At 40.8% G+C, this 12,210-nt stretch overlaps 1 protein-coding gene across 1 annotated transcript in view; it reads left to right on the forward strand.

Annotated features, from left to right (window-relative positions):
• CMTR1 (cap methyltransferase 1) overlaps positions 1-12,210 on the forward strand; it is a 32,551-nt gene that overhangs the window by 6,796 nt on the left and 13,545 nt on the right. The window contains exons 6-18 of the mRNA XM_081186386.1: positions 1,930-2,001; positions 2,387-2,481; positions 2,561-2,633; positions 2,854-3,052; positions 3,504-3,622; positions 4,502-4,598; positions 5,396-5,528; positions 6,209-6,388; positions 7,091-7,147; positions 7,560-7,617; positions 10,250-10,318; positions 11,052-11,183; positions 11,884-12,006. Coding sequence (XP_081042512.1) covers positions 1,930-2,001; positions 2,387-2,481; positions 2,561-2,633; positions 2,854-3,052; positions 3,504-3,622; positions 4,502-4,598; positions 5,396-5,528; positions 6,209-6,388; positions 7,091-7,147; positions 7,560-7,617; positions 10,250-10,318; positions 11,052-11,183; positions 11,884-12,006 — 1,407 coding nt within the window. The remainder of the gene's footprint in view (positions 1-1,929; positions 2,002-2,386; positions 2,482-2,560; positions 2,634-2,853; positions 3,053-3,503; positions 3,623-4,501; positions 4,599-5,395; positions 5,529-6,208; positions 6,389-7,090; positions 7,148-7,559; positions 7,618-10,249; positions 10,319-11,051; positions 11,184-11,883; positions 12,007-12,210) is intronic.

Consider the following 12,210-nt stretch of genomic DNA (forward strand, 5'->3'; position numbering starts at 1 on the left):
CATGTTCACCCAATGTTTTGGCTAACATTCACTTCCGAACTGTAATCGTTTTTGTAAGAATTTATTACTTATACCCCGCTCATCTGACTGGGTTGCCCTAGCCACTCTGGGAGGCTTTCAACAGACTATAAAGAACACACAATACATTGGACATTAAAAGCTTCCTGATACAGGGTTGCCTTCAGATGTCTACAGAATGTCATATTGTTGTTTATTTCTAATAATAATAATAATAATTTATCACTTGACCAACAACAACCATCTCTTGAGAAGGACCTTTGAACAGTCCAGCTCTTCTATTTTCTGTACTAAAAATGTTTTGCTGGGTGATGTGGGCCTGGGTCCTAGATTGGTGTGTTTACACTCATTATCTTGCTGAGCTCTGTGTTCTCAACCTGAGTCCATACTTCCATGTGAAGGGAGCAAATTAACATACTTGGGTATTTGAGGGCTACTCCCTCTGTTCTTCAGTATCAGATTGCAATGCGAATAAGCTTCATCCATGTAATTGCTGCATTTGTGAGAGCTTGAGTACCTTGACAAGCTGTTTAATCACAACAGCAGGAAGCCGCATTTTCTGTAGTGATGCTCTCATTTTGTACAGTGTTCTCTGTCTGCCTGGCACAGAATATTGCTGCTCACCAGTGATATAGTTTGAAAGGCTGCAGCCTAGCCAGAAGTGTAAATAGTGTAAATAACAGCAGTGACAGAGTTTTTATTTTCCTTGGATACCAGCCGTTTTTATTAATGATATATAGTGGCAAGTGTTTGATGTACCACAGTGATTCTTAAGGGTGTTTATACAAAGCTAGCTTCCCCACTTTCCTTCAGGCTGCAAAATGCCATGTTTATTAGTCTGCCTGGTGAGTAGATATCTAACTGTTCTTAGATTGAAAACTGAAGTAGAAATAGATGCATACTCCCAATATGTACTTGTATACTGTTTCCTGTTGCAGTGAAACAGACTGATTATTGATCAGCCTTGCTTCTGACCCTTACAAAAAGTGCTATGAGCCCTTGTTAAGAGTGCATTGGGCTTGGACCCAAGCAACAAGGCTTTGATCTTAAATATCAAATAAATTCATTGGTAGCCTTGAGCACGTCACACCAAACCTGTTTCCTATATGCAGAGTTTCATTAAGTTGCCTTTTTGCACAGTTTTTAAAAATTAAAACTGGGTGAATGTTTTCCATGCTCCCAAGAGATTTTTCAGACCCCCAAAATATTCTTCAGAAGCCCCCTTCTCAGCATCCCTTTTTTGCATCCCTTTCAGCAGCAGCTTTGGCAACAAGTACTTGCTTTTTGTTTTAAATAGCGAGTGGTTCCTGGGGGCTACATGAGCCTATGAAGTGGAGATCATGTAGCCAGCATGTGATGATGGCACCTAGTTATCAAGTTTGGCTATCTGATGTCAACCCAAAAAGTCTGGAGTGGGTTCACACATAGCGATATTTGCTAAATGTCACCTCTCAGTGTTTTGATCCAAGTTTTTATTAGCATAGGTGATTTATTTTTAAAAAAGCAAAGCTCTATAAGAAATTAGGCTCCTGTCTGAAGCCATTTCCATGTGCATCACTTGCTTGATCAGCAAGTATGGCCCCAAATCAGATAAGTATTCCATTTAGCCCATGATTCTCTAAACTATTTCTTTTCAAAGTTTGAAAAAGAATCACATGTGGGAAGCTGTTGATGAAGGCAGGTGTCAACAGTTCCAGTCCCTCAGTCCTATTTCTCATACTGAAAAGGTGATGTGTCCATTATCTGGCACACAAGGAGTGGGTCAGAGTTCCCACCTGAGAGCAGATGCCCCAAACTATTTTCTTGTTATTAGATTTGCACGTTTTCGTGAAAGGTGTCTTGCCACATTGTCTTAATAAAGAGGAAGATGTTCTCTTTGTTTATTCATTTCCCCCATATTTTATTCTCTAGAAAAAACTGGTGATTGATGATGAAACACATTTCTGTGGAGAAGAACTCCTACAGAATATGCTTCAGTGCAAGGTGAGTTTTGTCTGTTGGGGACAGAGCCACTCCGTGGAAGAGAACGGGTGTATATCTAAGATCTGGAGGCTCTGCGAGTTGGTTGTTTTGAGACATTTGGGGTCAAGAGACCTTGACACTTCATCCATGCAATATAAGGCGTTAATTTCGAGGCCAGAATTTAATTCTCAGACTCAGTGTTTTAAATCTCACTTGAGCAGGCCTTTGTTTCTTACTGGCTTCAAAAGGTTGTAGTGGTGCTGCCTAAGTTATTACATCTTAATACCTCCAGCTTTGGAATTTTGAGCTCATTGCTATTCCCCTATAGCTAGGTTCCTGTAATTTGATATTACTTAACTATAATTTGACCTCCTTGTCAAATTAGACTTGTTCCTTCTTTTTCCAGAGTGTGTTTGATGAGCTGGATGGAGAGGAAATGCGCCGAGCTCGTACAAGGTCCAACCCCTATGAGATGATCCGTGGAGTCTTCTTCCTAAACAGGTCAATGGAGGATCTCAGATTTGCGGCCCTTGAGTTAGCAAGGGCAGACCCTTAACAAGTCTCCCTCTTGCATTTACAGAGCAGCAATGAAGATGGCAAACCTAGACTACGTCTTCGACCACATGTTTACAAACCCAAAGGATTCTCGAGGGGTAAAGGTTTCTCTATATCTGTAAATCTTCAGTGCCTTCTGAGGTTGGGGGAATTGGGTGGAAAAATCCTTCAGAGTTTTACTAAAATAGTTGGGGTTTTTTTTGGGTTTTTACTTGCCCCGGCAGTCAGGGATACAGTATGGCAATGCAGTTGTTGCTTTGGTTAGTTGGTTGCTTCTGCTGAGGTGCTTTGAGTCTCATCCCTTCTCCATTTTTGCAGAAACCTCTGATCAGAGATCGTGATGCAGAGCTCCTGTACTTTGCTGATGTATGTGCTGGCCCTGGGGGCTTCTCAGAGTATGTCCTCTGGAGGAAGAAGTGGCATGCAAAAGGTTTTGGCATGACCTTAAAAGGACCAAATGATTTCAAATTGGAGGATTTCTTTGCTGCTTCTAGTGAGCTCTTCGAGCCTTACTATGGTATGTATAAGCATGTATTTATGGCAACCTTCTCCCCACCCCTTCATAGTTCATCTTCAGTTTTGAATGCACGTGCATTTTTAAATCTGAAACATTTTGGGGACAGCTCTGTCAGTACCTACAGAAGTTGTATATGTTTTGAAAATTGATTGCCATTTGATCTTAGAGACAGACAGGCAGGATACACAGATTGTTGCCACTGTGTCCCATTTTTTTAAACAAAGGATGTAATCAAGTGTGGAAACTACCAAGGATAGCAAGGAATACCAACATCACGAGAGGCGAGAGAAGTGGCGCTTCTTTTACAAAACTTCTCAGATGACTTCATGCGGAAGTGTAGTCATAAGTTTTTAAAATGAAATAATGAGAAATCTTTGGAAATGATTCTGTGGTATGTAATGACAATAATACACAGCAGACGAGAGAAATTCCTTGCTTTCCTTGCTCACAGGTGAAGAAGGAATTGAGGGAGATGGAGACATCACCCGTCCCGAGAACATCACTGCCTTCCAGAATTTTGTGCTGGACAATACAGATCGCAAGGGGGTACATTTCTTGATGGCTGATGGGGTATGTTCCTTCTCTTTTCCCTTTGTTCCCTGAGCTAAGAGAGGGACTTAGTTTTGTGCATTGTGATGTGACATTTAGCTTGTTATAAATGTGATGTGATGATTCAGAGAGCTTATACACACACACACACACTGGATTACCTCTGGATATAGATAATGGATCACTTTTGTTTTGGGATTGGATTAATGGTTGCATTTCAGTACAAATAAAATCCACAAATACATGGTGTGGTGGTTCATAGAACATCACAACATAGATTTGTTGCTGATGTCCTTCGCCAGCATATCTGAGCACTCCGTGTACAGCATGAAAGCTGCTGCTACCCTCTGCGGGTGCATCCTTGTTCCTTCTAGTTGAAGAACACTCTCTCTGTGTGTATGTGTGTGTGTATGTGTATGTGTGTGTACACTGTGTGACAGACAATGGCAGTGGCTCCTTGTGTGATGAGCACTTCCTAGAACTGATAGGTGTGAAGAGAAGGATGATGCAGAGGAGGAACAGACTTTTTAATAAGGCACAGTGCCATGAAGATGACCCCCCACCCTCCTGAGTGTGGGACTGAGGAGGACTACTTCCATCAATTCTCTGCTCACTCCCCACTCCATCCTTACTGACTATTATCTCAGTTACCTCTTTACTGAAAGTGAGAAGCAAGCTTCCTCTTCCCTGACAGATTATGGAAAGGCAGAAGCGTACATGTGAAGCCCAGGGAGGGAGAAGGCAGCATGCAGCTCAGTGGGCAGGCAGTGACTTGTCATGCTCTCCAAAGAGGGAAGGGTGAATTGAATTTAAGTTTTCCGTTTCATGAAATGTGATACTGGGTTTCAGTTACATAAAATGTGATTTGCATTAAGGTTTGCTGTTTGCTGTGTGTTTCAGGGTTTCTCTGTTGAGGGTCAGGAAAACATCCAAGAGATTCTAAGCAAGCAGCTGACTCTTTGCCAGTTCCTCACAGCACTCTCTGTCGTACGAACAGGTGCTTCTCCACATGCTCCCCCCCCCCTCTGTATTTCCCCTTCTGTCCCTTGTGGCTTTAGTGTTAACTATTCTAGACTCTCTTATCTCCACCCCCCCACCTTGTGCAGTATTTTGTAAGAGACCAGACTCTTTGTTTTTGTAGGTGTTGGTCCTTCTGTTCCTCTTCTATAATTATGGATCACTGTTTTTAAAGTAAGATTTGGATTTGGAAAATCTTGGCATCTCCTCGTATTTGCAGAATATGAAATTCTCATAGCGAGGCAATGGAGAACTTTATGTTGGCCCTGGGAATTACCAGCTTACCATGGAAACCTTCTGAAGGCAGCAGGCAGAGGACTTTGCTGCAATCCCTTCTGTCCAATCTCTTCCCTTTTTGGGGAATTAGGGGAGAAGTGGTACATGGAGGTGAAAGGGTTGAATGACTTTTGAAAATGTGATTGTTAAGTACCCAAGAGAATATCCTGTAAGATTTCCACAACATGGTCCTCCATATCATCTATGGACAAGAATGGCTGCTGTCATAAACCATGTGTGCTGTAGACAGTGTGTGGGACAGATTGGGGAGGCACCCATCTAGATCTCGGCTCAGCCATTATGTTCATTGTGTAGAAGGTACAGTTTTTCAGCCTAATCTCCCTCACAGGTGCATGTGAGGATAACATGTCATAACCCCACGTGCACCACCCTCAGTGCCTTGGAGGAAGGGTGGGATACAAATATGATTAATAGTAAAGTAGTGTGTGTTTCTCCTTTCTCTTTGTAAGGTGTAGCTTCAATTTGCTTTTTCTGCTCCAGGAGGGCACTTTGTCTGCAAAACCTTTGATCTGTTCACGCCATTCAGCGTTGGCCTAGTATACTTGCTCTACTGCTGCTTTGAGCGCGTGTCAATCTTCAAACCTGTGACGAGTCGCCCTGCCAATTCTGAAAGGTGAGACCTGAGCATTGTGGAAGGTGGAAGGTGCCTGTCTCTTTGAACACTGTGGCTCTGATAAAAAAAAGGGTTGAAGTAGCTGCAGCTTTGCTACAAACTCTATGAGAGTTTAGGTTCTGTATCAGATTCAAATTGTTTTGCTAAATATTTGCTGGCACATCAAACTGCTAAATGGGAGGCAATTAAATTTTGTAATGAGAGGATCACTTGTAATCCTTCAAGTTTCTTTTTGCCTCCTACCTTTTTCAAATACTTTTGAAGTAAAATTTCATCAGACAGATAATGACCAGAAATTGCTTGCATACATACCTTCTTTTCAGTGAATTTGATGCCTCTGGGGCCATTGCCAAAAGAAGCCCAGATCACAATAAAATGTTTCTAAAGCACATTCCCAGTTAATTGCAGGATTGTGGCCTAAGGTACTGCAGCTCATCTGGGGCAAGTCAATATCTCTAATTTTCTTGTCCTTAAAATAGGAATAAAACAAGATGGAACTGGGAAAGTGTTTTGCACTAGTGGAAGTAATAAAATATATGATAACCAATAAAGGTTGTCATCACCTCTTGCAAAAGCAGAAAGGGTTTTCTGCAAGCTGTATTTATTTCATCTTACAGTTTGGCACAATGCATCAGAAGGTCATTATAGTTAATGAGCAAATAGTCTGTCTCACCCTGCAGGTATGTGGTATGCCGAGGACTGAAATCTGGAATTGATGACGTGAGAGACTATCTTTTCTCGGTGAACATCAAACTCAATCAGCTACGCAACACAGACCAGGATGTAAACCTCGTTGTCCCTTTGGAAGTAATCAATGGTGACCATGATTTCCATGATTACATAATCCGATCAAATGAAAGGTGAGTTGAAGGGCAGTGAGAAGAAATTGCAGCATTCTGCTAGTCACTTTTCCTAAGCTGTCTGCTTCCAATAATTCTTCCTTTGCAAAGTCCATATATTGTGGATTAGTTCACAAGACAAAGTGAATGACACACTGTATAACTCGTGTCCTGTCCTTTGTTTTCAAATGCCAATTAGGCACCATTAATTGTAGATGCATGATTAATGGCACATCTAGATTTCCTACTCCTGCTTTGTATATTGTAGTCTCGTGGCTTTCTCTACTCTGCAGTGATAATATAAAACTGGTATTATCAGTTGATTGTAAGAAATCTTGCTAATTTCTGTTTTTTAGTGTACTTTATTCACTTGTTGCATTTCTGTATTATCCTGACCAGTCATTATTCTCTTCTTTTTAACCTGAAAAGCAGCAATAATAATAAAACTTACTTTCTGCACAGATAAGAATAGTCATAGGTTAACATAAACAACAACAACAACACTCAAAACCCAACCTCCTTTTGTGAAGGAAGAGTGAAAATATTCCTCAATACCCTGGCAGTACCATTGCAGCATGGCCAGTTACTGCATTGTATTGAAATTGGTCATTCTGTCTGTTGGTTATTTTTCATGCGCATTCTGATTCACAAGACCTTCAGATAGCTACTTTGTCAATTTAGTAGATAACGCATTCTAAAGCTGGGACCTGCTTTCTCTTCCAGACTCTGCGCTGTTCAGATCAAAGCACTGGCCAAAATCCGTGCCTTTGTTCAAGACACGTAAGTATATTTATATTTAAAGGTGCTCTTGGGTGAGGGCCGAACTGTAATTCAGGTTTGTTGTTTGTACTGTTTGAGATGTTATGGCCTTCATTTGGTGGTGGGGCATGGGAGAGTCTTGCATGAAAGTGACTCCATTCCAGGGAACGTCATTCAAGTCAGTGAGTCAAGTTTGTGGTTTGCGGTATTCTTTTATAAATCTTCCAGGTGTAATTTCTGGGGTCTAGGGCAGCATTTCAGAAGTTTATTTGAGGGTCTTCTTCACCTTGTTTTTGTTTTTATGGTGTATAAATCACTATGTGAATTGAAAAGAAGAATCCATCTTTGGGGACAGATGTGTGTGTTGGGAGGGGGCAAGCTGAATTATCCTTTTTACTGGAAAATTCAGAAGAACCCTCACAAATTCTTCTAGGACCTTGAATGAACCACGACAGGCTGACATCCGAAAGGAATGCCTCCGACTCTGGGGGGTGAGTAAAACCACAGAACAGCAAACTATAGTTTTGTAGTTCTCCTTTTTTAATGTGTATAGAAGTCTCTGTATTCTCTGTTGAAGAGGATCATATTCCCTTTAAAGGGCATGCTAGGGACTGTATATATTGTTTATATATAATTCTGTGTATTTAGAGAGTGATGGTTGGAGAAAGAGATTTTAAAAAAATCATTTCCCAAAGGGTGGGATTTTTGCTAAACTAAAGATCTTCAGTGACAGAAAAATTAGTACTAAGTTAATTGTGAATGCGAGTATAACTTACTTGAGACATTCTTGATGAATGCAAACTGCCTTCTATAGCATCCATATTTTAAATGCCTGTTCCTGACTTACACACCACAATAGGTCGTCTTGGACAGCAAGTCTCTTTGGCCTAGAACATGATTTCTGATCATTCTACTAAGTTGCATTGACCTGTTAAAGTAAATGACAAAGCTGCAGGCCATGCTTTTTACACTGAAAAATACAGTGGTCTTTGAGGTATCACAGCACATACGGTCTCAGAATGAATTCTTTCTCTCTTGGCCACCCTACTTTTTTCAGTTAGAAGTGTGCAACTTCTAACTGAAGTTCAAACTTCCATCGCTTGGATTTTATTTCAAATTGATATTCCCGTGACATAAGATTTGTATAGTAAAATGAAATAAACAGATAGGCTTACACATTAAATTTTGCTTGTAAGCCGTTGGTTCGTATTTGGGTTTGAGGCATTGCAACAGGCAGTTGAGGCTCTTCAAGTCTGCTTCTTGATATGCAGGCTCTTAAGAGGTTGACTGCTGTTAAAAATAATTCTGCTGTAATTCTGCTATCAGGATGGAATAACTGTGTCTCTTCTCATACTTCATTGCACTTGTTATAAGCTGCCTGATTGATAGCTTCATGTTAAGGGGCAGCATAGAAATGTAATAAAACAAAATCCCCATATTTCATGAGATGATGCCACCAATTATTACATTTTTCTACTTGAAGAAGGTAAACCTTCTTTCTCCGTGTGTCTTTCTCTTAGTAACATGTGAATGGCTATTGGAGTAACAAGTTGGTTAAAAGAAAATAGCTGTTTAGCTGTAGACTTGTTAAATTTAATAAATCCATACCTGCTTTTAAAGAAAATAATTCTCTCAAGTGTAGCCTGTGCAAATTCAATTTTAAAAGCATTGGAAGAACTCCTACCATTCACAATTACCTAAAAACAAAAGCGTAGACTGAAACATAATGTATGATGAATCTTTAAGTAACAGCTCTTGCTTTTTAGTATGCATCCCATTCCTATTATCTGAGAAATATCTCTTTGGCTTAAAATGTTTAGAGGCTGAGGGAGTAAATGTCATCGTGTGTGTGGATGAAAAGGGAATGTCATACCCTAAGTAACCAAAAAGAGCAATGCCACTTAGTACTAGCCAGCTCTTAAGAGTGCTTCAATATCCCCTTTTGTAGTCACAGTCTGATCAGTTGATTGCACTTGTTAGTACATGCTTTAGGTATATTGTTCTAAATGAAGTTAGTGGTTGTGAGTAGGGAATCATGGTGCAGTGCTGTTTTTGGTTAATTGGCCAAAATAAGAAGTCGTATTTTGGCATGTGTATGAGTTGCTACTCAGGATACTCCATAGGACCCTAACATAAATAAACATCGATCCTTTTAGACAAGAGCAATTTCTCTCCGAACATAAAAAGGACCTCACTTTCAGCATTCATGGAAACTACTCTCTAGCAAATGGGTGGAAAACTTAGGGTCCTCCAGGAGTTGTTGGACTATAGCTTCTATCCTGCCTGACCAGTGACTGGGCCTGATGGGCAGTGGAGTCCAACAACAGCTGGAGGACCACAAGTTTCTCACCCTTGCTCTAGGTGGGGCCACTGGATAAACATATACTTCATCACTCAGAGCCGAGAAGAAGAAAACCAAACAGGAACACAGGAAGCTGCCTAATGCCAACTCAGACCATTGACCCATCTAACGCACTGATTGTCTGTGGCGCACCAGGATTTCAGATAGCATGTCTTTCCCAGCCCTTCCCAGAGCTGCCAGGAATTGAAGCTGGGAATTTCTGCATGCCAGCAGGCTCCACTATGGAGCTCTGACTCTTCAGCTGCAACCTGTCATCCCTGCATGAAAGTTGGATTGTGGGGATTTTTATGGCAACATATTTTGTCGGCTAATTATCTATTGTGCGAAAGAGTACTTTTTTCTTTTTATTTGAAAAGGAACTGCTGCTCCCATTGTTCCTATTGAAATCAATTGCCAAAGTCTACTGGGCGTTTTGCAGGCATGTTGAAAAGCTGTAGAAGTAGTGTGTAGCAATACTTCAAAAACAATGTGTTGGGTTCTTCCATTCATGAGAGGCAGAGAGATTGTGAGTAAGAGAACAAAAATAGCCCGAGTACAAGTTAATTTTGATCCATCAGTAGCTCAGGGAAACTCAAGCTCTTCTGTCTTTTACAAAATAAGTTGATATTTTAATGAGCATCTGCCTTGGCTTTCTTTTTGCTTCTCCGTATGTCCCCTTTATTCTATGCCTGATGAACAGCAAATAATTAGAAGCAATGATGGAATAAATGTAATGTGTGAACCAAATCCTTGTTGACTCATTGGCTCTTGGGTTGCTCTAGATTCCAGACCAGGCCCGAGTTGCTCCATCCTCTTCTGATCCCAAGTCCAAGTTCTTTGAGCTAATTCAGGTGAGACTTCCAATTGCTGTTTGTTCTGTATGCTCAGATTAAATTAATGCTATTTATCATGAGACAGCAGAAAGCAAAGATGGAGAAAACACTGCCTGCAAGGCTTCTTTTATTGGTTGCTGTTAACAGCAAAAGGTGAAGTGTATCGCCGTAAGTTTCGAGCTGGCTGTTACGGAGAGGTATATCTGCTTTGACCCTTCCCTAAACATATGTATCTACTTATAAACTCTCTGGTTCAAACAATCAGTTTTGCAGACAGCATATTTGTGATCAGATGCAGCATTGTGCAGTTATTTTGACAACTGGCTGCTGGAGGCAGAAAATGGCACTACATCAGTAATAGTAATTTATTATTTGTATCCTTCGCACCTGAGTGGATTGCCCTAGCCAGTCTGGGCACAGAAAAATACAAGGAAACATCAGGTATTAAAAACTTCCCAATAATCTTCAAGTGTCTCCGGAAAGTTGTGTAGTTGTTTATCTCTTTGACATCTGGTGGGAGGGCGTTCCACAGGGTGGGTGCCACTACCAAGAAGGCCCTCTGCCTGGTTCCCTGTAACTTCACTTCTTGCAATGCGGGAACTGCCAGAAGGCCCTCGAAGCTAGACTCAGTGTCCTGGCTGCACAGTGGTGGAGATATGCAGTATATGGAGCATGGAAACGACTTCCTTAATTCCAGTCATTGTGATAGCCTTTTTTGGGATAACAATTCCCTCTTCTTTTTTGTTTTTAGGGTGCTGACATGGAGATCTTCAGTTACAAACCAACACCTCTCAACTCAAAAACCTTGGAGAAAATCCGACCTGTGCTGGATTACAGGTGCATGGTGTCAGGAAGTGAGCAGAAGTTTCTTCTAGCACTAGGGGTAAGTGGTAATAATGAAATGTAACAATGAGTTTCAGCGGGAGAAAAAAACCCCTGTGTATTTTAAGCAAGTTGGTGCTTGGTTTGCAATTTCATTCACCCATGCGTTGCTCCTGTTTATCTGCAGGAATGGTCTTGTTTTAGATCCTGGCTTAAATCGCCATGGTGGTTGTTTGGTCTGTGGATTACCTTTGCTAGTATCTCACTGATACGTTACAAGCCAATTTTTATAGTAAGCTTTACCTTGTTTTATAAATTCACCAACTACATGATCTTACCATGTTCTAATAACATGATTTCTTAATTTCTTCAGTGAAATGAAGTCCCTTGCTTGTGAGGGCTAAAAGACAAGCTTGCTAAACAACCTGAATAACTGTTTACTCATTTATTTATTTATTTAATAAAATTTGTACACTGCTTGATTGTAAAAGACCTTAAAGCGATTTACAAAAGATAAAAAAGTAAAATCCAGAAAAACTAAGAAATCTACTTTAAAACATACAAAAGTTAAAATACTAGAAGAGATAAAATTTAAGATTTTCTTCTTCCGCTGACAACCTTTTTAGATGCTTCGTTATAAAGTGCATTCCACGGTGGCAATCTCTCTCTGCTGGCCTGGTGCTAACTCCAAGAGACTGTGGCCTCCTCTGTGAACTCCTTTGGTCCCTAATCTCACTGCCTTCCTGTTTGTTTACATGCAGAAGTCTCAGATATACACTTGGGCTGGTCGCACATCAGATCGCTGGACCAAACTGGACTTGAAAACAGAATTACCACGGGACACTCTTCTGTCTGTGGAGATAGTTCATGAGCTGAAAGGAGAGGTAAGAGGCTGATTTTTCTTCTGAAGGGGCTAATTTTCTTCTACTAGCAATTTAAAACTCATATTACAAGGGGGAAAGGCCTGACTAGGGCTTTTGGTAAGGATAGTGGCATTTAAGGTCCTTTTGTGGCTTGCTCTTCTAAGGTAGGATCACTTGCACACATGCATATACTCCAGCCAAAGCTCTCCTCTCCAGAAGTGGATC

Source organism: Podarcis bocagei (assembly GCF_964188305.1).
Source record: "Podarcis bocagei genome assembly, chromosome: 3".
NCBI classification, from domain to species: Eukaryota; Metazoa; Chordata; class Lepidosauria; order Squamata; family Lacertidae; genus Podarcis; species Podarcis bocagei.